This window comes from Ixodes scapularis, unplaced genomic scaffold (genome assembly GCF_016920785.2).
Source record: "Ixodes scapularis isolate PalLabHiFi unplaced genomic scaffold, ASM1692078v2 PGA_scaffold4__175_contigs__length_147842914, whole genome shotgun sequence".
Taxonomy (NCBI): Eukaryota; Metazoa; Arthropoda; class Arachnida; order Ixodida; family Ixodidae; genus Ixodes; species Ixodes scapularis.
The window spans coordinates 41,168,106-41,194,360 of record NW_024609879.1 but is presented as its reverse complement, the minus strand read 5'-3'; the positions used below and the strand labels follow the sequence as shown (position 1 = coordinate 41,194,360).

At 41.7% G+C, this 26,255-nt stretch overlaps 1 protein-coding gene and 1 pseudogene across 1 annotated transcript in view; one reads left to right on the top strand and one right to left on the bottom strand.

The window, feature by feature from the left end:
- Positions 1-169: 169 nt before the first annotated feature.
- LOC115330979 lies at positions 170-19,930 on the bottom strand (annotated as a pseudogene).
- A 231-nt stretch (positions 19,931-20,161) lies between these two features.
- LOC8029015 (medium-chain acyl-CoA ligase ACSF2, mitochondrial) overlaps positions 20,162-26,255 on the top strand; it is a 147,540-nt gene continuing 141,446 nt past the window's right edge. The window contains exons 1-2 of the mRNA XM_040214686.2: positions 20,162-20,175; positions 20,294-20,459. Of these exons, the coding sequence (XP_040070620.2) occupies positions 20,162-20,175; positions 20,294-20,459 (180 nt within the window). The remainder of the gene's footprint in view (positions 20,176-20,293; positions 20,460-26,255) is intronic.

Below are 26,255 nucleotides of genomic sequence, written 5' to 3'. Positions count from 1 at the left end.
TCCATGTAGTGTGGGTACTAAAGCTACTGCTTTAAATGTGCGCCAAAGAGCACCTGTGCTCAATATTCATTGTGCTGAAAAGAGGGGGGGGGTTAACGCGGTTGCTGTACGGCATTTGTGACTGTTGAGTTGCAGGCCTGAAAAGTTTGCTCGCCTCTGTTCTAAGGGCTCATACCTGAAATTTGCACACCTTAGTGCTATTTTTTGGAACATAAGGATCGAGGTTGAATCCTACTCGATGGCATCTGGTATTTCTTTCTATAATCCAAATGTCTATGGAGGCCTAATTTTGGTCGTGTTTTATTTCACAAGCAAGTAGATGTGACTCTCTGTGGTCATGTGACCATGTGTAACAAACATATTAGTCAGGAGTTAGATTTTTCGATGAAATTTCTCTGAATAAAAATGTTTTGTGATAATAACGTTGTTGCTTACATTGGCATTTGTGAATCGTACGTTAGCAAAACGTAGACATTCACCAATAGCGTGGCCCATCTCGTCATCAGTGGCACGGCTGAAGTTAACACGCGCAGCAGCAGGAATCAATGTGTATAGTTGTCATAGGAACTGCATGAAGCTTCAAAGATTGCAAGCTAAGAAACATAAATGCTCTTTTGCCCTTAACGAAAATGAGAGAACTGATGATCAGTTTCAAAGCTTTTTTCCATTTTCACCCATTCCAGTTGTACAAGATGGCAACCTCATCATTCACGAGCTTCTTAAAAACTGCCTTTGTTGCAAGGGCTACATTTCCTCCTCCCATTTCGCCCAAGTTCCTCACCTGGATATGAAAAATTGTCCACATATTACAAGCATATCAAAGGTTCTGTTTTGTAGCGTGAGCTACACTGGCCGGGGTTGAGCAGTTACGCGTGGCTCGCATAATGAGCCGTGCTCCGCATGCGCGAGGAGCAGTGACGTCACACGGCGCACAGCCGGCGCGCCAAAGCCGCCGCCGCCGCGCGCGCCTCGCCGGTCTGCGCATTCCAGAGTAGTGACGTCATAGCCGCGGCAGACGCACTGTCGCCGAAGCGTGCCCAGCTGTGCGCCTCCGTTGAGCAGTAGCCAACTCTGACGCTGCACCGGAGCCGCTTGATAGCGCCTTTCATTTTGTGCGCATAAGCTCACGCTACGTATATCCTGGCATAGCCGAGCTAAGGCGCCGCAATTTTTTTTAATCTGAAAGATGTTCTAATGTGGATTGCATTATCACACACATGAGCTATAAAACCATAGTGTGCAAAACTGGAACTTACAAGCATTGCGCAAACGGCCTCATTTTTCAAACTGGCCTCCAAGAGTAAGAGCTCTTCATCTGTCCCCACCGGGTAGACTGGCATGTCATGTGGCCGGAGCGGTTCAGTCATGGCAGCAGGAGCATCACCATTCACCTTTCTCTCTATTTTACTCGAGGTCAGAGCCTGGCTTCTCAGCTGTACCTTAATATGTTCGAGTTTCCTGAGAACTGTAAGCAAGACTAATAAAAAAGGGCACCAGATTAGAGCACATCCGAGAATGAGCTTCTAAAAATTTTCATAGCAATGATGACGACCAATACAGTTTGTTATTGACCAGAAGATGCTCCCTCGACACTAAAAACAGACAGAACCTAGTATTATTGCTCGTGTCATTCAGCTTACATGCCGGAGGGGGGACGAAAGGTGCTCGTCAACAAATCGCAACCCACCTTTCCTTAAGAGCCGACGCAGCATTGGCAGCTCTCTCTGAAAACAGCTTGCAAGTGGCTGCCTAGCACTTTTTTATTACCCAGCCGGCATCTCGGCTGAATTATATGAGCAGACGTTTACAGTCAGAAAGGGTCTGTTGCAAGCTTTAAACACATTTTATTAGAGGAAGAGACGGCGCACGAGTGCAGTTAGTGAATTCTTAGTATGCCTAGAGCCCAGAGATTGAATAGTCATACAGACGACAAAAAAACGTCTTTTGTGCTCCTTTTAAAAAAAGTACTAATAAGAAGGTCATGAATATGTACAATATTTACATTAACTGTTATATAAATTTAAAAAAATGCATCTCTGAAATGGGAGAAGGAAGGAACATAAAAAAAACGTTATCTGTTTTGAGGCCAAATTGTGGGAGTCCCTTTTAAAACAAATATCTCCCTCACCTTTGCCCATCTCTGTGTTTCAGGATCATCACATCTCACCAAGCTACCTTTTATCTCCCTGTACAACAGACAAAATCTCCTTACCATTTTTGCAAGGTTCAGGAGTGCAGTTTGAAAATGTGGTTTCTGCTCCTCAGGTTCTACGCAGCACAATGCCATCTGAAAAACTATGGCGCACAAGCAAAGTTTCAGCTATTTTAAGGATGAGGAGTTACGCTGGAAATGTGCTGCACTAATCTGTACCATCTCATCTTTTTTTTTTCACTTTCATCTATGCTTAATCCTATGACTCAGCATAGATAAAATATTTATTTTACTCAAGCCAAATGACCATAAGAAAAACCCAAATATTTAGAAAGGTCCGTTTTGTTTTTATTAGCCCATGCACTTAGTTTTTATTCATTACTGCTGTCATAAACAATAAAACAAGGCAGTAAGCAGGCCAGTCACACTGAGGCCTGTACTTTTAGCAATTTTATTTCATGTGTAAAATTCTATTATTTTTGCCACGGTGCCAGCAAATTTTTCTTTCAGTGATATATTAATGCCACAGCAATACTGCAAGCAATAGCATCATACTAGAAATGGGTCATTTCTTGAGTTGCTTGGGCATAAGCCACAGTAACAGACAGATGTCCGCCATGCGTTGTGGCACGCTTGCGCAGCATAATCAGCGGTCCGTTGCACATTTAAGTCATGACTGCTTACCATTCCTAATTGCACTACGCAATATTTTCTTTTGCTGTCAGATGCAGTCACATTGTAGCATTAATCATGAACATGCCAGACTAGGTACGCTTTCTCTCTTACGGCCTGTGAAATGCGGCGTAAAACCGCCTACGAGTACCTCTGGAGTCCCAGGATGGAATGGCGTGGAAGCGCCGCAGCGCGGTGACGTGGCTAGTAGGATTTCATCGACGGAAATAAGTACTATGCCGGTTCCTCAAATTGTACAGTGTTTTGTTGAATAGTTGATAACTACAAGCTTCAGCCATGCTTCAATACGCACAATCAAGCTTGTAGCTCGCTACAGGTAACCAGTAGTCACAATCTCAAACTCTGAGACAAACGTAAAGTAACTGTATCCTGAAAAAATTAACAAAAAGGTGGCCAGTTCGGTTCCTTGAATATAATATCCCACCAGCCCGAGCGAAAGGGTCAGCGATGGCTTAGGCGGCATTGCAAAATAAAACTGTTGTGAATAAAAAGGCACAAAGATTGATATAGTTTTAGAGACTACTGAATATAAGCAAAGTTAAGAGAAAGTGCGTGTGCAAAAAACAAATGTGCTTTTACTGATAAGAAATGCTTTCAACGCACTGACAGGTCACTGTGATCTTCTAGATGCTTACTCAGAAGGACACTGAAGATTGTGATGTCACGGGTAGAAACATACAGCTTGTGAGCCTGCACAGGTGGAACTGTAGAAGGGCATAAGGTTGCAGCTCCCGATGCAAAACAGCAATCATTCTTTCTTCTGTGGCAGAGAAGGCGATACGATAAATAGAAATCTAGTCCGGCCGTGTCGTGAGTAATCAAAACAATCACTAGGCAGCTGGTATATGGTATATGGCCTGAACATTCGCAAAAAAGGCCCATTAAAAGGTACTTGAAAGGATGCCCTCAAGCCCCATAGTGGAAGCCGACATGTTGCAAAAGAACTGCAGCACTGACTTTACAGTGGCTAATGAAGGGTAATACAGAGAAAAAGAAAAAAAAAGATGGAAAGAGAGCAGACTTTGCTGGAGAGGAGGAGAAATCCTCTTCTTCCCTTTAGCATTGTCTACTTTCTTCTAGCCATCCTTTGTTTTCTTCGCTCAACGTTCAATTAGCCTGTCACTGACATTACGGTTTAGCGTTTTTGGTTTGATCCGATAAAGCTGGATGAAAGCATTTAGTTTATTTTTGGGAATATGATTTCCATCAAAAAGGTCAGCATTTAGAGCACAGTGGAACATGCATCTACATCGGCGTGTATACTTGCCACAGTCTTTCTCTTGGGCTCCGATAGACTGGGATCCACTGTTTCTTGGGAGAGGCGCCTGTGGGGTCTAATCAAGAAATTTTATGTAATCCTTCGGACTTGGTTCTTCGGTCGTTTGGTCTTCGTCACTGCTGCTTTGTGTCAAATAGTCGTCCAGCGGCCTTGGAGGTTGCCGGGTACGTTTTACATTTGCCTCAGGTTCTGATGTGACGTCCGATCCCTCTTCAGCCCTTATCGCTCTCTTACGGGCAACTTCATAAATCTCTGCAAGAGGTGGAGCATTATCAGTACATAGCCATACATTTAATGAGATGTTATGTAGCCAAGCATACGCTGTTGTATTGTTATAGTGAGTTCCGTGTTTTGGGTATATACTGATAAACAGCAAAAAATAACCCCCAATATAAACACCTAAAATAACCCTCGAGGCTATTAAGGGTTTTCGGTAAAAATAAAAAAAAAAAAAACTTAAATTGAGGCTAGCTTCGAGCGGGGCAAAAATCCCAGTTTCACAGCACAAACAACTTTATTTGTGTTTAACATCGGACGCCTACCATACCCAACGTGTCCACGAGGCTGCTTTTTTTCCGAGGATTGTTTCTATGTGCGCCATTTATTCACCAATAGCAGAGATAACGTCGTGTTGGCTAAAAGCGGCAGTGATTTTTATTCGATTTTAAGACATTACGCCCAGTTGACCCTGATTTCTAGCCGACATAAAAAAACACCCAAAAACACCGAATTCAGGAGAAAAAATAAACCCAGAAAAATCAACCTGAAATTTGATAAATACCAAAAATACGGTACTTTATTTATGTACCAAGTGTCTACTACTGCACTGCCACACAGATCGGCAGTGGTATTGCTGCAGTGCTGATGCCACGATAATCATAAGTAGAGTCGCAAGAACCTTGGATACTTATCAAAAACCAACAGAAAGCTTCTATGTTATGAAAGATTGAGAACTGTAATTTCGACTCAAGAAAGGCACTGAGAATTGGGTCGCATGTCAAAAGATTCCCAGGTAGTTTAAAATAGTCTTCAGTCCATCGCTGGGGTACCAATTTTGGGTTGGCATGTGAACCTCCAACTTAACATTTACTGTTGAATAAAAAAAAACAGCATGAACTTCAGAGCAGCTTACCTGTGGATGACAACACCCTGCAGGTGAACTGTTCCCAGTCGTGGTCAGGCTTCATTTGGCCTTTTATTGCAGCGGTAGCTTTTGTTGAGCTCTTGAAAGGGGGCCAGAAAGACTTCCCATCCTGAACCCAGTCTGATGCGATTACGGATGTGTCGTCACACACAATGAAGTACGCCACTGAAACATCGCCTAAAAATTAATATTAAGAGCATTAGTGGGAAGCATATCTACATTTTTGTTAAATAAGAGATAATAACTGACTTAATTTTCACAGGAACCTTGTTTTTGCTGATTTATCAATTTGATGAAAATCGCAAAAAGTTAATCTTTGGCGAATAACTCACCCCGGATAAACGAGTACTGTAAATGACTTAATTTTTGCAAATTCCCTGTTTGGGCTCCATTGCAAGAAATCGATTGTGGGAATAGGTTACCCCATAGGTGCGAAAAGACTGTCATCACACTCAATCACTAAATGTTGTTCCCGAGAAATAACCGTGAATTTGACAATTCGCATAATTTTGTGCACACAAAAATTGAGTAATTTACAGTGTATATAATTCCATTCCAGGCACCCCTTGTCGCAGAATTTTATTCGTGCAAAATATTCCTGAAAATGGTGCTTGACCAAATTCGTAAAATTTTGAGCACGCAAAACTAAAGTTGTATATAGTATGCACAAATGGGTAAATAGGATTCGGGAGAACTAAAGCAATCCTCATATACGAGTCAAGAGCAAAGTCCAACCACATTCTAACAGAACATCCCAATATCACTTCAGTAACTCTACAGACCCCGTGACCTTTTACAGTACAGAACTGCTCGTGCTTCTCAGCGTTTCTTTTCTTTAAATTTTGCATGTGATGTCCATAATTGTACTGTTACCATCGCTCCTTATCCATGGGTTGTCTATCAAAATTCTTTGATATTCACCGACTTTTCCAGGTTTCCCACGGCTCTTGATAAAATTCCCTGGCCGGTCCTTCTACCGAAAGGGTACTTCCCCAAGCAGCGATTGCTCCGACGAGCCAATACTCACTATGCTCTTCATGCTTGCTAGAATGCCGTTACATGCGGCACTTTCCGTTTAATCAAGTGGTGCCATCAACTGCCTAGGCACATTTCAAACAACCCCATTCAGCATCTCGTGACCGTCGGCTTCATTGCACACCGCTGTGTTACTTGTACTTGTCATTGCTATGGTCGAAATTTTTTTCAGATAATCCGAAATTCCCTGACAATTCAAGGATCTTCAAATTAGTACAAACTTATTCCTCTCAACTTTCCTGCCACAAAAACGTTCTTGTCACTGTACCCCATACCACTTGGAACAGATGTTTTACGTTTATGGTCACAATTTTAATATTGAAACTTTTTCAAGGACTCTCTAGTGTGGGTTTTCATACCTTACGTCTGCTGTCCAGTATGCAAGAGTGGAGTTACCACAAAACTACTTCCACAGGAAAAGCAGTAACACTTTGACTTGATCTGCTTCACATTCCACAAAATATTTGCAGATAGCAGTTGAGAGGCTCTGTAAACACACAGTAGATCTATGCGAGAAATGCTAGTATGGAAGTTTGCCAGTTGCTTGAAGAACTCTCCACAAATCTTGTCCTCTCCTCCATCCGACACAACATTTCTTGCCACAACCATATTCCCATCTTCCTTTAGAAGGCATGAATCATGTGTGTTGATTTCCACCACCATTCTGGAAGGACCACTTAGCGAAATTGTTTTCCTTTGAACGCAGGAGGCGTGGGTCCTGAATCATGCGGGTTCTGTAGCTATTCCTGCTGCTTTGATGGTGCTCTAAAGGACTCGCCAGACTGAGTGCATCCATACAGACGTTTCACAACCTGCTGCAGTGGTAGGTTGGGCGACTTTAACTCTCGCTTTAGTTGACCCAAAACGTTTTCGAAGCGGAATGCAGAGAAAGAGTCAAGGTGCCCAAACTTCTGCATATCTGAAGGAAGGTGCACCAAAGAGTGTACATTATAAACATAGACACCCTCACCCTACAGATCTTCGGCATCAACCTCTCTGAGCAGCCTTTCTGCAAGCGCCAGTTCCACTTTGAAAAGTCTTCGGCTTGCTAGAAGGGAGACTGCGATGCTAAGTTTGAGGAAGTGTTCGTAGTAGCGCTTCTCCATCAGATATTTTAAGACAAATGAACCAAAGTATAAGAGGACGTTCTGTAGCTCAGTGGCCTTCCATCTTTCCAGTTCGTCGAGACCTCGGGGCTTCCGAGCCATTTCCTGGGGGTTGTGCTTCCGTAGTCTTACGAGCATTGTTAAGATGTCAGCTTGCGTACGTTGTGGAAGCTTGGATCTATGATGTTGTCCTCGCATCCAGTAGTGGACGAGAAGCTTCCGCATGATCCCTAAGCACACTAAATACATATAGTCCTGCGGAAATTGGCTCACCATGCCTATCTTTAGCTTGACTAAAGGAGACTGCCCATGGTGATACTCTTCTTGATCTTAGTTCAGAAATGCCTCGTCAGTTCGCAAGGGTGCGCTGATATCTGGAGGGATTACTTTCGTGCAGCGTTCGGAGAACGCTCCCTCTTGAGTGCATTTTTCACAGCAGAAGTATTCATCCTGGTCTTTGAAGCACTTCCAGAATGCCCTTGTTGGCGCATCACAAATAATTGCACACACATGTACTACGCACTTTTGACAACCCTTAGTTGCCCTCTCTTAGTAAGGTGTTCATCTCCGAAATGGGGTCTGCTAGATAGTCATCTAGGCTTTCTTTCTTCTTGACTCCCTCGAATAGACCTATCACAAATGGTTCAGGACTGCACCGTTCGGCTACAGATGCCAAAATAGGCCAAAACTGCTTACTTGTGCATTTTGAAATGGGCAGACCATCTATGTTGAAGAGCAGTGAAATCGTATTCCCAGTAATCGTGCCTGCGCTCATCATATCTCTTAGTGCCGGTTCACTCCCAAAGTAGTGATATAGACCGGATGACCCCAAATTTTTCTCATCACAGGGCCTCAGTGTCCCCAATAGAGCTCTTGCGTCAGAAGGCGGCTCGGGGTGGTTTCTGTTTAAGACGTTTAGACGTTTGCTGAGATGAGGTGCAGATATTTTGGTGTCATACGCTTATGTCGCTAGCTCGCTTGACAAGCTCAAAAGATTTTCACTCGAGCTGAACGACCGGGTTTCAGTACCACCCGATTCTGAATCTGTGTCGACGCAAAGTTCACTTAAACCGTCGGGTAGCCCTGTGTTTAAAACCTCCTTCACTCCATTTTCGCTGTCGTCTGCTCTGTCGAGCATCAAAACCCTATCCGCCGCCACACAAGCCGGATGAGAAAAAAAGTCCGAAAATCGTCGTGCACGCTCTTGGCAATTCTTCTTCTTTTCTGTCGGTTGCACAGACGATGCAATGGTTTTCTATGTCTCTTCATTTTCGTCCCTCTTGTTACTTTTGAAACCAAGAAAACGACAGGATACCTGCTTAAGACAGATTGTTTAAAAAAATAAGCACGCGAACAAAGTGGTTATCAACAAGGTAGTTACTTACGGTTCTCGAGTCCCGCCGGCCAGGATTTGTTCGTTTGTCCGCTTTATGAACCAGCAGTTACTACTGTGGACGCGGCTGGACGTAGCTTAACCGAGAGCAAACGTACTCAAAGTTCAGACAAGTTTTCATCGAAAAGAATCGAACGGGCGAAACCAGCGGCGGCAGTGGCGGAAACAATCTCGTTGGGTGGGAACCCGGATGGATAGATATTGGCTGCTCCCTTTATATCGGGTGGTAGCTTGCGCCACCTAGCCTTGAATGAATTATTCGAGAATTTTTTTCTTCTCTTTTTTTTTGCCGCATTTAATTTTCTCTTTTTACCACCCTGTAACTATCACCGGGCAGGTGGAGTTAAAGCCCCTACGTGTTCTAAATGTAGCGCAAGGTGCGTCGATGAACGAGGCACGTGCAACGTGCAGCCTTTGGGAAGATCGTGGCGGCGTAGTGCAGCACCGAGAAAGATTTCAGACGCCATGTTCTTCCCAGAAGTGGCGCGCGGCACGCCAGGTAATACGAAAGCATTAGAATAACATGATACTTAGTTCGTCCCAAACGTTGGCGGAATGTTCTTAATGCCCGCCTGTATAAAGTTGTTTGAACGTTTGGCAGAACATTCTTATAATGTTCTGATAAACGTTATTTGAACACTTCAAAACAATTTTGCAACGTAAATATAATGTCTGGAAAACTTTAACGTAACATTACTGTAAACATTTTAATAACTTTTGAAAAACATAAATAAATCCTTTACGCAGCGATTACAACAGAACTATAATTTTCACAAAACATTAAAATAATGTTCTGGTAAACGTTATGTTAACATCTGTAAAACATGTTATTACCACTCTATAGTCGGTGACGGGCCAAGAACGAAGTGGACGTTCCGCCCACCTCTCTCCACTTGAGCTGAGCAAACGCTGGAGAGGAGGTCGCCTCTTCTCCAGCGTTCACTCTACTAAAGAGGAAAGAGGTCGGAGGAGCTTCCAATTCGTTCTTGACCTGTCACCGACTACAGCCAAGTGTATGCAAAATGTTCGGAGGTGCGTCCTGAACCAAGATGACAAATATAGTGTGGTCCAAGTCACCATGCTCGATCTAAAATGAACCGTAAAATTGAAGCCTGCACGTAGCCACCTAAACTTTTCGTGAAAGGTGTATTTCACAGGTCAGTCTTCTCTCGTAAAATTACAAAGCGTAGATCGATTTTAGTAAGAAATAGGGCCAACAAACTTGCCAGGGGCTACGGCGGGCGGCGACCCAGACGACAGGGTCCAGTAGCGGGGTGTGTTTGGAGTTCGTATTGATAGATGGCGTCGGGAGCAGCGTCTGAAGGTGCAGCCGCCAGCGAAAGATAGCAAACGACACGCAGACGAAATACGTTGGCAGCGAAAACGCCGGCGTTATGCAGACGCGTTTTTTTTTTTTTTACTTTAATACTTTTATTGCTTGAATTTATTTTCTAACCGAAGGTACATTTCAAGAAGATTATGTTATTTTTTAAACCACGATGGTCGCAAGCCGTCGCGACAAGGAGATAGTGCCATCTATCAATACGAACGCCAAACACACCCCGCTACAGGACCCCTGTCGTCTGCGTTGCTGCCCGCCGTAGATTCTGGCAAGTTTCTGGGCCTTATTTTTTACAGAAAGAAAGCTACGCTTGGCATTTTTACAAGGAAATACCGACCTGAGAATTCCACCTTTGACAAAAAGTATAGACTGTTACGTGCAGGCGTCGATTTATACGGTCCATTTTAGATCGAACCTGGTGACTTGAACCACCCTGTATATACTGCAAAAAACTGGTTCAGACAGTTGTGTTTGACTGCATTGCCAGGGCTGTTGCCGAGAGACGGTGAATTAACATGGCAACACTTGTCACGTACGGTTACTCAGTCGCCTTACCAACGTGCAAGCCCTGCAACACAGTCAAATTAAAGCGTCTGAAGTAGCCTTAGTTCAGATGTGCCTGGCACACAGTATATATTTGCCTTAATAGTTCAGAAGTGTTCCTCCAAACTTTGCAGACATTTCACTACTGCAGTAACATTCTCTCCTGTTTCACAAGCATTAAAGTTCCTTGAAACAGTATATGGTGAGCCAAAACAATAGTACACAGCAATTACACCCTGTTATTGAGTACTGTTTACTCAGAAGATGATTTGCGATGAGCTCAAAATTGTGAAGCACGATCAGTGAAAAGACTAAATAAAACAGAGATGTATGGATTGTCTCCATGGCTCTGAAGAGTCCCTCCGAACATTTTTGTATAAGAGCAATAGCATTTTTCCATTTCTTTTTCGTGAACACTAACCGAGCTACACTCTAAAAAAAAAAAAAGGTATCAATCACCTTACACCTTTTTGTCCCCTATAATACACCCCAAAACTTTATTTCGACGTACAGCGCCCTGGAGTCGAACAGACGGCCCTAAATTTTACCAGGGCCTTGATAACGGTGCAATAGAACTTATTAAATTGATAAAGTACGTAAAACACGGAGCTTTTACAGTACAGCCAAGAAAACTCCGATAATCTTTTTTGTAGTCAATAATACGTAGGTCGGCTATCTTAATGAGTTATACCACATGGCTATCAAGCCCCTCGTAAACTTTGGGGTCGCCTGTTCGATTATGGGGCGCTGTACATCGAATTGAAATTTTAGGGTGTATTATATGGGACATGGGGTGTAACAACACACCTTTTTTCTGAGAGTGCAGCTGCGCTTCTTGCTAGTACAGTCGGGACAAAAGCCAACAAAGCCACAGTAGCGTGCGGCCTCAGACTACTTGTGTGCGTCATGCCGGTGGTAGAGGGAACCACCCCCTCCAAAAACTGGTAGATTGCGAGATTAGCTACTTTCAACATCCAGTTATATGACCTGCCCTGCTGCCGTACTGACAGTCATTTGCCTAAAGGGGCGCACTGTGCACATACATTGCAATGTTTATTCAGTTGAACAGACATTGCGCTTTTCGAAACTTTATTTGCATCGATGCATGCTTTCGGTTCATTGTGGTCGTAGTGATGTGAACCAAAGAAGCTTATTGTGCTTCATTGGTACTGTAGCGAAAACAAAAAGGAAGGAGATTATGTTGCGCTCCGCAATTTCAAGTATATACACGATCAGCTTATTCGATATAGATAACCAGCCTTATCGAGACGCAATGTAGAGAGTGCCGCTGTAGGCGAATTATCATTAGTAGGGTAGCAGTGTTGCAGAGCAGGTCATATAACCGGATGCTGACAGCAGCTAATTTCACAGCTATGGCTGGGGCAGCAATTGATGCTACTTCTTTTCGCTGCCGTCATGAAGTGAGTGAGTAATTTGAGGCCGCAGGCTCATTTGGCTTCGGTGAATCTTTCCACGTCTGTCCATATATGTCAGAAAAGGATTCTACTCTAAGTGGTCTTTTAATTTATGATTATTGTAATATCTTTGCACTCTTCATCGAAAGTTGCATGTGAGATCTAAGCCGAAAATGATAAACAAGCAAACAAAGGTTGAGTTATGTTTATCATACTCCCAAACCTATCAAATCTGTTTGGCCATATACGGGTTGTCCCAGTAATTGAACAGATTGTGTTTGTGATAGGCATAATAATTTAAAATATTGAACAGTGTACCATCACAAAGCTTCTTTGTGACAGCAGCTGTAAGCATAAATATAGAAAGACACTTTATTGGAAAATAAACAGCTGTGTGGCGGCCTCAAAAGTTCCTGGAGAGGAATATTCATAGAAATTCTTTTAGTCAGCTTAGCCATAATGCCACTTGATACGCCACTCATTGGAAAAAAAGTGTTCCTACGGTAAAAATGATGGGATACGACTATCACCAGATCTAGCACAGCACAAGCAAGCATCCCTGCAGGTGATTGATTGTAGAAGAACTTGTAGTTGGGCTAGTGGGTGAACGTTGGAAATCATGGTGTAAGGCGAAAAACACAACGGACACAAGAGAGAAAACAGACATAAGGGCGCCATTTATAACTATATTTCAAAAAGTGTAGAAAGAAAGAAATGCATAAATTGTCATCTTCATCTCGTCCACGCATGCGCTTAGCCGTGTGTTAGATGAAGCGTATATCACATGGCTGAGCGCATGCGTGGACGTGAAGAAGATGAATATGTAAGTATTCTTTTTTTTCTGCACTCTTCAAATATAGTTAGGAGTGGCGCCTGTATGTCTGTTTTCTCACTTGTGTCCGTTTTTTTTTTTGCGCCATACGCCATGATTTTCAGGTGATTAATTGCAGTCTACCCCTGCTGTGAAAAGAAAATAGTTTGGTACATGCTTATGAATATATTTATTAACTCTTCAAATTTGAACCATGGAAGTGTACATGAGCAGCAACAATATTGCTAGACTATGGCGTTAAAATTATTTTTCCTCTAAGGAAAAATAAAATTTAGATATTTTGAAAATGTCGCGCTTTCGAAAAACTTCAAGGCCTGTAAATTGGGTTCATGAAGCTCACATAAATAAAGAAAGGAGCGAGAAAACTCAACGTAGTTTCTCTACCGCACAAATCAACTAGACATCACACCGAGCTCAAACTTTGGTGGAATATAGACCTGGCGATACGAGTAGGGTGCAAAAGTTTGAGAATACGACATTAAATGGATCAAAAGACAATAACGAATAAACTAAATTTCTCTATGAGCTGACGTCCATCTAAAGCCAAATTTGCGGTACATAAAAATAGCACCGGGATTGCATGTAGCACAAGTTTTGGTGAAAAAGCATGTCATCATGAAAGAAAGCATGTTTATCTTTCCTGCTCACAAACTTTCTCATTGAAATGAATGTCGTAAGAACTAAAATGTCATCTTACGATTTTACAGTGGATTCGCTTCGTACCAAAATTGTTTCTCTTTATTATCAGTTTATGAAATGTTCTCAAACTTTCACACCGTACTCCAAACGCAAGGGCGTTTTAGAAGAGTTTCAGTTCTCCGCAATCTCATGCCGAGCAGCTACAAATGTTCGAGTTGCAAACGTGAAAAGAGGGACATAAAAAGCTTAAAAACCTGTCTGGAACTCATGATTAGGAATAGGCTTTAAAATAAATGTCCACAACCGATGGCTAGATGAAAACAAGATAGAACAAAAAAAAAAAAAACATTAGTGCCATACTGAGGAGGTGGAAAATACTCATGAATATATTGTATGTTTTTAAAGGACTAAATAAAAGTAAACACGATATCTCATCTTTCGAGAGCTGAGATTCGCCCGTGCACTTGCTGCTTAGGACACGACGCTTAGGACTTCTTTGCCTGCAAACAAAGCAACACAATACTAAATGCAAAACACATAAACTTGTTACAAGGCAATATTCAGCCCTTTGTCGAAAATTTGCAGGTGTGACGGAGAGATGATGTGTGCAGTTGTCGACTAATGGCAAACATGTTTTGTTGAAAATGTAGCGCGAGTTGCACCTGTTTTCCAACAAGGTTTTCGAAAAGTTCTCCAGCCCTCCTTGCCATTGTACACACTTGTGCGGAATGACATTTTCAGCTTTTGCAACAGCCAAAACCAACACATGTCTCCATGTGGGACCAGGCCTCTCACTAGCATTTGCCTAAATTTCACGAAGAATTTCCAAAATCGCGAAGAAAGTGCTGGGCACACCGTCGCACTGATGACCTAGCCAATGTCCCTAGCTCGCTTTCTAAGCTCAAAGGACCTTCACTTAAGCTGGACGACCAGGTTTCAGTACCACCCGACTCTAATCTGTGTCTACGCAAAGTTCACTGAAACCGTTGGGTAGCACTGTTTAAAACCTATATCGCTTCGGTGTCGCTGTCGTGTGCTCTGTCGACCATCGAATCCCTATCCGCCGCCATACAAAACGAGTTCGGAAAAATATCTGCAAGATGGTCTGGAAAGCTCTCGTCTATTCTTTTTTTTTTTTTGCCGGTTGCACTGACGATGTAATGGTTTTCTCAGTCAATTCATTTTTCCCCCTCTTGTTACTATCGAAAAAAGGGAACGACAGGATACCAGCTTATGTCAGATTGTTTTCAAGAAAACAAGCACGTGCACAGTGGTTATCAAAAAGGTGGCTACCTACCGTTCTCGAGTCCCGCCGTCCAGGCGCTGTTCGGTTGTCCGCTTTGTGAACCAGCAGTCACTTTTGGGGACGATGCTGGACGTAGCTTGAATGATAGCAAAGTAACTCAAAGTTCAAACTAGTTTAAGCTATGCAAAGTGTCCCAGAAGTTCGCTTGGAGAGACTCGAACCGGCGAAACCAGCGGTGGCAGTGGCGGGAACGCGGATGGATGAATATAGGCTGTTCCCTTTTTACCGGGCGGTACCTTGCGCCGCCTAGCCATAAATTAATTAATTGACAAAAAAGTTTCCTTTTTTATTCTTTCCGTTCTCTCCCGCACTTAATCTTCCCCCTTTACCTCCTTGCAACTATCACCGGGCAGGTAGGGTACTTTCTAGAAAGACCTTTAAAAAATCTGGCGAAAAAAAAGGAGCCGGGTAACGTATAATTTTAACATTATTTTGATGTTTTACAGAAAAGCTTGCATTAATGTTTTATTATTAACACGGAAGTAACGTTTGAAATATATGTTCCAAAAACATCATTCCAATGTTTTATCGTTAACATTATTCTCTTCCTCTACAAATGGATTTGTTTAACATTTTAATATCAACACAGAAATAACATTAGTAATAAATGATCTGAAATCATTATTTTAATCTTCTATTTTTAACGTTATTTGACAGTTACGCATGTGATGTACATTAACGTTTCATTATTAACACAGAAATAATGTTAGTAATCAATGTTCTAAAATTATTATTTGAATGATCCATTTTAACGTTATTTGACAGTCACATATGTGATGTTGCATCCACGTTAATAACACAACATATAACATAATATATTTGACTGGAACGTTATAGTAAGGTTTCAAAAACAACTAAAACATATGTTTAACTTGAACGTTACATTAATGTTCAGCAGGGATGGGCAAAATACATGCAAATATGTATCGAAATACAAATACAAAATACTTCGTCAAAATTGTATTTAATTACAAACCTAATTACATTTCCAAAAATGCATTTAAATACAAGATACAAATACCACCAAGTGTATTTGGTCTCCTCCAAATACTTTTCCAAATACATTCCTCAAAATTTACGTCAGCGACTTCGGGGCACCTGCAACGGGTTTCTGGGTATCTAATTTTAATTTTGCATCACACACTTGGGAGTTAGTGTGCGAGGCTCTAGTAACGTAATAGAAATATAATCACAAAAAATTGTAATCAGCTTGGACGTAATAGGTGAAAAAAGCACAGAGCTTCAAGCAGCTTTTTTTCGATTACATTTAGGTATAGACCAACAAAGAACCGAGGAGACCAAGACGCGCAGCACTAGCCAGAGAATTTTTTATCGTTGGAACTCGCACCAGTTACAAAAATCTTGACGACCCGCGCATTTAGAATGTTCCAGACAAAAATATGGATGGAAATCAAGCTGGAAAGCATCACAAGTTGCGACAGGAACTTATTTAGCCAGTCTGCCTGTGAACGTCGATTTCGTCACTATTCTTGCCCAGGACTAGCACCGGAATCACAAAGTCACTAACCGCTTGTGCTTGATTGAGAGACACTGCATTCGGTGCAGAACGTAGTTTTCTTCCTGCTCTGGACACGTCTTAGGATAAGCAAAATGAATCGCGACAATAAATTTGAGGGATATATTTTTGTCCACAAAATTGTATTTAATTACAATTGTATTTGAAATGCCCACGTTTTAGTATTTAAATACAGACGTCAAATACATTACCCAATTTGTAATTAAATACAGATGCAAAATACACGAAGTATTTGAAATACGTATTTCAAATACTTGTATTTCAAATATTGCCCATCCCTGATGTTCAGGTATAACACATAAGATTATTTAAACATATGAAACAACAAAATAACGTAACTACAATGTCGTGTGCTAAATGGGACGTGTCTGTCTCAAGAATTTTCACAATATTAAATGGCGCCACCATTCCCAGGACACAGGGGCTTTAAGTAGAGTACCTCCAGAAAACCTTTAAAGAATCGGGCGAAAAAAAAAACACTTAAAGGAATCGGCGAACAGCATTGCCAGAGTGTTATATTTTTAACATTATTTTATTGTTTTACAAATAAAGTTGCATTAATGTTTCATTATTAACACGGAAGTAACGTTTGAAATAGATTTCCAAAATCATTATTTGAATGATTTATTTGTAACATTATTTTATTGTTGTACAAATACAGTTGCATTAACGTTTTATTATTGACACAGAAATAGCGTTAGTAAAATTGTTCCGAAATGATTATCTGAATGTACTATTTTTAACCTATTTTTACAGCTACATATGTGACGTCAGATTAATGTTTAATTATTAACACAGAAATGACGTTAGTAATGTTTGTTACAAAATCATTATTTGCATGCTCTATTTTAACGTTATTTGAGAGTTACATACAGGATGCTACATTAACGTTAATAATATAACATATAACATTTTATGTTTTACTGAAACGTTATACTAGTATTTAAAACACAACTAAAACATAATATCTTTAACTCTAACATTGCATTAATGTTCAGGTATAACACATAACGTTATTTAAACATACGCAACAAGTACGTTCCTACAATGTTTGGTGCTACCTAGGGCGCCACCTCCATGAACGCTAAAGAACGTAATCGCGGTCAGCTGCAAGAAGCAAACATATGGGCTCCAAACCTTGCAAAACAATGTGCAATGGGTACGTTCGAAAAGCTGAAAGCTAGATTTGCCATTTTTTTTCTTCTTTGGAGATCCTTAACTTTTTCGTGGGCACAAAACATGGGCCCATCCAAAAGTACTTCTATACAAAAGATATTATTTTACTTAACTTTGTTCTTTTCCATTATATTTTCGTTCTTTCTGCGGAAACACTGCTATCGAGGCTACACAATCGATTTGCTCGAGCAAGTCCGTCGTGAGTTCACGGAGCATGGTCTTAGGATAGTGTGATTTTCGGCGAGTGACAAGAAACGTTGCCTTACAGCACCGCACGACTGCCACTAAGTGCAAAGCGCGTTCGCCCGATGTGACTCTAAATTATCCTCTCTCTTTGGCGTTTTATAGTGGAAGTATAATAATTAGCAGAAAAAGCTCTCGGCATCAAAACAACAAAAAATTGTAGTCTACATAAGAAATATAATCGTTGTGTCAAAACATTGAACTTTGCAAACACGAATGTGAATTTACCTTTTTGTTATATCTGGACAACACACCTGTATAGCACCTCCCTCGGGACCAGTCTGCTTTTAAAAAAACATAATACAACTCAATCCCGTTTGCCTGTCATTTTGCCTACCACAATTAAATTAAAAAATGCCTCAGGTTGAAGACTTCAATCGCAGTGCCATTACATATTTCTATAAAAAGCTTAAATGTGTCAATATTTTGGAAACATTTTTATAAAAATATCTGAAGTGGTGAATTAAAAAAGTCCCTTGGGATGAATCCTAATTTTATTCCTGCACCCTTGGCAGACTTGATGTAACGGCAGTAAGACAGAGCAAAACGCTCTGGAGACTGCATGACGCTCACATTTTTTATCACAAGTTGGAGGGCAATATACAATAGGAAGTTGTACTGGAAACGCTTCTGGTCTAGAAAACAAAGGAAAAAAACTCTCAAGAGAGAACTATATTAAGATAATAACTTTTAACGTGCAAAGAAAGCGTGTTTTTCCCATAGTACACAAGTTCGGTACAACGTAGCAAGCTACACACACAATCCTGTATCAGTTACAAGAGTGACAATACTCTGCAAAACACCTGAGCCCGGTGGGAAGCGCACTAGATGCAGTTGTATGAGCAGCCCAAATATAATTTTACCAATGACACAGAGCTTTTGGAAAACTTTCAAGTACTTTAAAAATTTGATAAGACCATTTAATTTAACAGTATCTTACTTAAACCGACCAACAGCCTTTAAAATATTTCCATTCCTATTTTAATTATTTATCAGTACACCACGCACCGAGGTATTGATTTGGGCAGTAAGAAAAATATTGCGTGCACCTGAGAGCGCAATCGCACCACTTAAAGTGCAGGAGTTGGAAATTTTTTGAATGTTAAAAGCTTCCGTTATCTTTTTAAGAAAGAGTGTTTACTATATTATAGAGATAATTCCGCCATATCGTCCCATTAATCGATGTAAAATCAAGCTACATAAATCACAATTACTCCTGTGCGGAAAAATGTCCCGTCAGTAGTTACAATCTAGATTTGTTTGATAATATCGTGGAAGCATTTGGGAGCTTTTATTATAAAATGGCACATTTCGATCGTTTACTTGAATTTTAGGTATTTTTGTGGCCTTTCAATGGAGCTTTTTTTTACCTTACAATGTATTCAGCGCATACTGTCCGATTAGCCAGGAAATTCTGAGAATGTTATTGTTATATTGATAAGCTTGACGATTGTGTTCGGTCACTACTAAACACACTAAGTAAAACACGAAAAAAAGGACAGAGACAGACATGGAAGACATTCACAAGTCTGTCTTTGCCCTCTGTGTTTTGCTTTCTTCGGATTGAGGATTGAATATTGTTATAGTTTGTGGCCCGTCAACTCTGATTGCTTGTTAGCCTTCGTTTACACTCAGCCTTTGCGCATCCCACACTGATTTAGAGATTCCTCTCTCACTCTCAGCTGGCGGGAAAATGCTATATGTTGAAAAGGAAAGATTAACTGTCTTCAGATCCGCTTTATTGGCATACGCAATGTCATACTGGATGGCTTTCTTCAGACCGGGCAGGGCTTTTGCAACGAAATTTGTGTTTTTTACACGTAGTTGGCCGCATTGTTTGGCAAGCAGGAAGGCGCATATATCTTTGAACACGGGGTACTTAGAATAATTCAGCAAAAAGAAAACAAGATTGAAGTACGGCCACGTGGAAGTTGATAATACACACAAAAGCACAAAATATAATTACGACGTTTATTATTTATTTTTACTTTACTAGGAAATTTCCGGTGGCGGTTATACTCTCACTTAGTGTGTGTAGACTAAAAAATCATTGGTGCGAAAACCGATTTCACGTACCTCTCATCAAAATTTTCATTTGTAAACGGGATTTGAATCACACTAATGTTTAGAAAATTCGCACATGCAACATTCCTATCGGATGGCTCCATCAAAGCAACACTGGTAGGATATCTATAATTCATGAACAGAAATCTGAAATAAATAATGACATAATTTGCTGGCATGTGTCTAATTTTAAATGCCTGTCTAAAGTCTTTGAGACCAAAAATAAGATGCGCTTATCCAGCTGCCGCAGAGCAGTGCGAAGATGTATTATACACCGCAATACTAATAAAACGAAGAATTAGCTGGAGCTATCTAACAGCAACATTTTATTAATATCGTTGTCTTTACGTGCATATCTGTGAAAGAAAATATCTTTCTTTGCTTGGCGAAACAGGGACCTTTCCAAAGTGAGCTACTTCCATATGCCCGGAAAGGAGCCGCTTCTAAACTGGACTGCGGGAGACGTCATTAACAGGGCGAGCGACGTCTTCGGGGACACCACAGCAGTAGTATACACTCATCAGAACATCAGCAAGACATACTTGGAATACAAGAAAGACGTAAGTGTATACACAGATTTAGAGTCCTTCTTGGGACTGATTTCTCGAAATTAAATACTCAGTTTGAAATTGCTGACATGGAGACAAATACTTCCAATATCGTTGTTAACTACGACAAAGACAATACAATATAAACCTTGCAAAAAGCCGCAATTGAAAACCTGCCTTTAGATTACCGCCAGAGTAATCTAAAAGAATTCTCCACCCATAAAACCGTAAAAAGTAGTCCCGATGTTTCGAAGCTTACTTGGCTTCTTTTTTAGGGGTGGCTATAGGTCGAATGGGAAAGTCACAGTTTCAACCTCTTCGTCTTTGTTCACGAGGAAACATTATTTCCTCTTTCTTAAAAGAAGCGTTATTTTGGTCACGTGACGTTGGCCTTGCGCGTACACCGACGGTAAGGCACTTAGGGATCTGTTGATGTTTCCTGGCGTCTGTTGGATTTGCCAAGTTTCCAAGAGAAGCCCTTTCCGGAAATTTAGCTCCGTGTCAATCACGTGCGCATGAGCGAAGTCAATTGCATGGTCACGCGCCTCACAAGGTTCAGAAACTGCGCTGTTTTCACGGTCGAAGTTACGCACGTCGTTCCTGTGATGGCGCATTATTTTGTGAAAGATTTCTCGTCTCACCGATGTAGGTGGCTGCAGGCACTCTTTACATGGGATCTTGTATACCACGCCCTGTGCTCTTCCTCTTGGTAGTCGGTCTTTCGGGTCTTGGCATTAACCGTCCCAGTGTGGACACTGGCTTACGGGCCACTTGAATGCCTTCTTTTCGCAATACCCGTGCCAGTGCTTCGCTGATTCCTTTCACGTAAGGCCAACTGATACGCGAAATGGGACTCGGCTGCGTTGCTCCTGATGAATTCTGGTCTTGGCTGGCGCGACCTTGGCGACGTCCGACACTTTCAATAAAACGCTTTGTGTATCCAAACAGAAAAAAACGGGAACGAGAGGTACTGAAGTTCAGTCTGTACAGAAAGCCAACCCACACAGGGGGCGCTACCTTAATTTTGAATTAAACCACCCGGTGAGCCACAAGGCGTCGGTAGTGTTGACGCTGTTCTCCAGGGCAGTGACAATTTGCTCGTCTGAAACTGACCGAGAAAAGGAGATTTAGATCATCATATCTGACCTCAAGCAAAAAATGAATGCACAAAGAGTTTTAGTCAACGTGTCGGCCCTCGCCAAAGTCGCGCCAGCCAAGACCAGAATTCATCAGGAGCAACGCAGCCCTGTCCCATTGCGTGCATCAATGTGCCTTACGTAAACGGAATCAGCGAAGCACTGGCACACGTATTGCGAAAAGAATGCATTCTAGTGGCCCACAAGCCAGTGTCCACACTGGGACGGTTTACGCCAATACCCAAAGGCCGAATGGCAAAAGAAAGAGCACATGCGTATTATACAAGATCCCATGCAAATACTGCCCAGCCACCTACAGCGGCGAGACAAAGTACTTTTTCGAAATAATGCGCCAGCACAAAATCGACGTGCGTAACTTCGACCGTGAACGCAGAGCAGTTGCCGAACACTGCGAAGCGCGTGACCATCCAATTGACTTCGCTCATCCGCACGTTATGGCACGGAGCCAAATTTCCGGTTAGACTTCTCGCAATCTTGGCGCATCCAACAGACACCAGGAAATATCAACATATCGCTAGGTCCTTACCGTCTGTGTACGCGCAAGGCATACGTCATGTGTCCAAAAGACCGCCTATTTAAGAAAAAGAAAATAATCTTTCCTCGTGTCCAAAGACGAAGAGGTTTGAAGCGGTGTCTGTCCCATTCGACCTAAAGCAAATCCTGAAGAAGGAACCAAGTAAGTTTCGAAACGTCTGGACTACTTCTTATTGTTTTGTAGTTGGAGAATTATTTTTTGGTTCAGTCATTTCATCTAAGGAGACAGACTTCTGTCGGAGATGTTTACCTTCAATGTATACGTCCGTGATTTTGGCAAAAAACCGCCGTTTTAAGGAAAACCATAACTAGCAATGAAAAATAGCAATAAAATAACTTTACGACGAAGGACAGACTGAAAAAACAATCCTAAATTTCCAGACACCAGCGGCCTACCTTCACGGCGCTCTTCAATATATAGATTAACGCGTGCCATCGGCAGACTTGATAGTTGTTCCTTGCATGAAGCGATACGAGCGCTGATCGGGCTGATAACCCTTGTGAACGTCCAGAACTGCCCATAGTCAAGAGTTCCTTGTCCTCAGTACGCACAATTGGTCGACTACCTTCTCGCCTTCCTCACTCCTCCTCACTTACCCCCTGGGTGTATGACTTCCCCGTTAAGCAATTAGCATTGGGCACCGCAGTACTCGTCTTTAACCCGTCAACCAATCTGCCGATCCTGGCGACCACGCTTTTATCCAGGCTTCTTTTATCTGAGATTTACCAAATGTCCAACATAAGGCCAAAAAAGGTCTCACGTTAAAAAATGCCAACATAAAACATTAACGGTTAGTCTAATTTTAGTTTGAAATCCACATAATACACGTACCAAGATTAACAAGTATATAAAAGGTAGACCATATAAATAGCCACCTGATTACCCACATGATTACACAGTCAAAACAAAAAATTAAGCTTACACAAATACCTGCCAGACTGTCTCATAAACGTAACCTTGACATCTGTAATATGGGGTATTGAGGTTTGATGCAAAAAAATAGGCGCTTCCTCTTATACCATGACAGCGTTCTGGTTGTGTCGTCACGAAATCTAAACAAGATAAATCAGTTGTGGGCTCGTCCTATTCACACCCTATTACAAAATGCCCCGAAACTTCCGCTGAACAAACAAGAAAACTAGAGCAAGGATGTGGAGGCGTTTTTCTGTCTGGCCTAATTACTGTTTTCCACCAGACAATACAGCTTCGTAGAACACTACAATTTTATATACAACTCGGTGCTTCCCTTCACGCTTATAGTGATCACTCCAGCCGCGCTATCTGTAAAAGCGCGGATGTAGAACTATTCAGAAAGGGGAAAAAACACCCGAAAAATCCTCGTCTACATTAACATCCTGCCTCAGGACTTGTGTGGCGTGTAAATACGGGAAAACCACTGGCCGGGCAGTAGGTATTAAAGCAATAGTGTTATTAGCACACCCGGCACGACACTATCTTGCTCGAGTTTATCGGATGGCATGACGTAGAATTCTCATGTGGCGTTCCACTGTCTTCATGACGCCACACTATTTTGTGACGTCGCTGTTTTCGTGACGTTATAATATTGTGTAAATCTCCGATGTTACGTGACTCGATGATACAATTTGCCCGCTAAGCTTAGGGGGGTATTAGGAGCTGCATTAGGAGCTGTTTGGTAATGAAAAAAGAAAAAATCACCGAATAATATCGCACCTCTTGTTGAATATAACGGAATGCTTAAGCCAGGTAATTTTTTTGTCTCTTTTTTTTTCCTTGAAAACTTAAGGAACCTTTAACGGTTCATAAATGGAGCACGGCAATGTTCACTATTAGATAGTTTTGATGCACCATACGCAGAAACGTTGCTCACTCAAAGATATTGTGGGTCGTAAGTGCGCATGTGATGAACGCAATAGGAGGACAAACGTATTGCGTACGCACGCAAAGCTAGAAATTTCGTATTTAGGGTTAAGGGCTTTACGGGAACCTCCCGGGAAATCTCGGGGTCCGCGAGGGCATGATTTTCAACATGGCGGCTACCTCGACTGTCGCAGCATGGGCGACGTTGTGTCTGTCAAGGTCGGTGTTAATTCAAACTATGTGGGGTTAAAGGAGGGCACTCAAAATTTCCTTCAGCGTGGCAGAAGATTCCCCCTCTTTTCTTTTTTTCCTTATCCTCTTTCCTCCTCCATTTTCCTCCTCGCTTTTTACGGTCTTCTCGCACGAGTTCTAATGGGCTTACCGGCCCCCCGACAAAATCTCTGTCACCCTTCAAGGTTCTCTGCTTCAAACCCAAACATCGGGGATTAGTTCAGCAGGCTCGATATGAGCTCGGAAGGGTTCGGGCCGGCTCGCCTTTCTCCTTTTCTTTTTTTTTTTACTTTTCCTTTTTGCAGCTTTAAAACATGCTCAGACGCTTCCGCATGCGGCCACATACGCTACAATACCGCAAATTTATCTCGAGTGAACGGAACATGAACATCACAGCAGAAGAAAAAAAAGGTGGGTATTTTTATACCCAGGGAGTTGAAAATTGGTCGTTCTAACAACGGCACGCTGAAGAGTGTTTGTATCAGTATTTTTTTTTTTTTTTCAAAATAATAATCACGAGTAAATAAATACAAGTCAAAAATATTGCAGTAAGAGGGCGAAGCATGTAAAATTAGTTGATTTGGACAATATATAGTCATGTATCGAAATGAAAACAGTCTGACCATTCCTGGCGCATATATAGGTTCGTACTACAGGTGTTTTCTAGAGTGAAGGCCGCCTCGTTGAAGGAAATAAGAAGAGTAAAAAACAAACTTCCATAAAAAGTGAAACGGTTTATGGTATATTTCATGTATCTTCAGATTTTGAAAAAAAATTCTTCGCGGCCAAGCGTGCATTTAGTTTCTGTCAACGAATGCAACTGAAAAGTCGACAGCAGACGAATACCTGGCGTATCAGCAAAGAAAGCGGGAAACACGGAGAATGAACCACAAAATCACAATTTTCTTCGCGTAAAATAGTGCAACTAGCAATAGTAGCATATTACGCCATTTATTAGAAGACAGCAGGTATTACGAAGTTTTCATTCTGTTGTGTTTCCATTCATTCGCAGATTGGGAATTGGAATGCCCAGATAGCCTCTGCAGCCCTTGCATAATTGTTCGGTGCTCTGTCAGGGTGGGCAAAGGCCAGCGACCATCTGCGAAAAACTCAGGAGTCCGGAAGGTGTACTACCGCCAGTTTTGGGGCTGCTTGGCTAATTTAGGCGCTTGGCGTTGCCCGGCCTACTTAGAAAAGAAGCTAAACAGCGGCCAGCTCAACGTCATCACCAAACGGGAAATCACGCGGAAATGTGTCCTTGAACATGTGCGAGATCTGTACCTGAACCCAGCCGGGATTCGCCACAATTCCTAATTAATCTATGAAACAAACTATAAAAAGAAGGAGGCTTAAACGATTTAGCAATTTTTGAATATAGACATGCGGGCTTCCAGAAGCTGTCAACCACCGATCTTGGCTAGAGGAATTTTCGGTCTACGAAAAATCACGCTCAGTAGAACATTCTCCTTTTCCATCAAAAGTACTGGAAATTATTTATTTTTCAAACAGGTCGGGTGGTGATGCGTGTTTGAGTGTAGGACCGTTGACTGGGCACTCGTTTGCGCCAAGAGTGCAGTGCTGCCTTTCATGCTGCCTGCGACGAGTGTTGAACCTTGAATATGATACAAATAAAATCAAATGACACTCTTAGAATTATTTTAAACTTTCACTCTATTCAGGCATTTAGTTTTGATCCTACCATTTATTCATTGTCGTCTTCGATGAGGGGACAACTTGCCGAGGAGGCCGCGCTGTCCGCGGACGCGGCTTGACAGATAAGGTCGAGAATGCTTTTCACGAATCTTTAAAAACAGAAGCATAAAAATGAAGGACGTTTATAAATCTCTGTTACGCGAAATTAAAGCGCAACCACTTTACGCCGATGAAACCAACTTTATGTTTTTAGCAAACATTTTGCGAGAGTTGCAGTATTTTTAATTATGCCTAAAAAATTAAGTGCTTAGGACTAATTATCCAACTTTTTAAATGCGTTATGAACCTAAATGTCAATTGGAAAGTTGTAGAGCTCCTTGAGAAACACCCGAA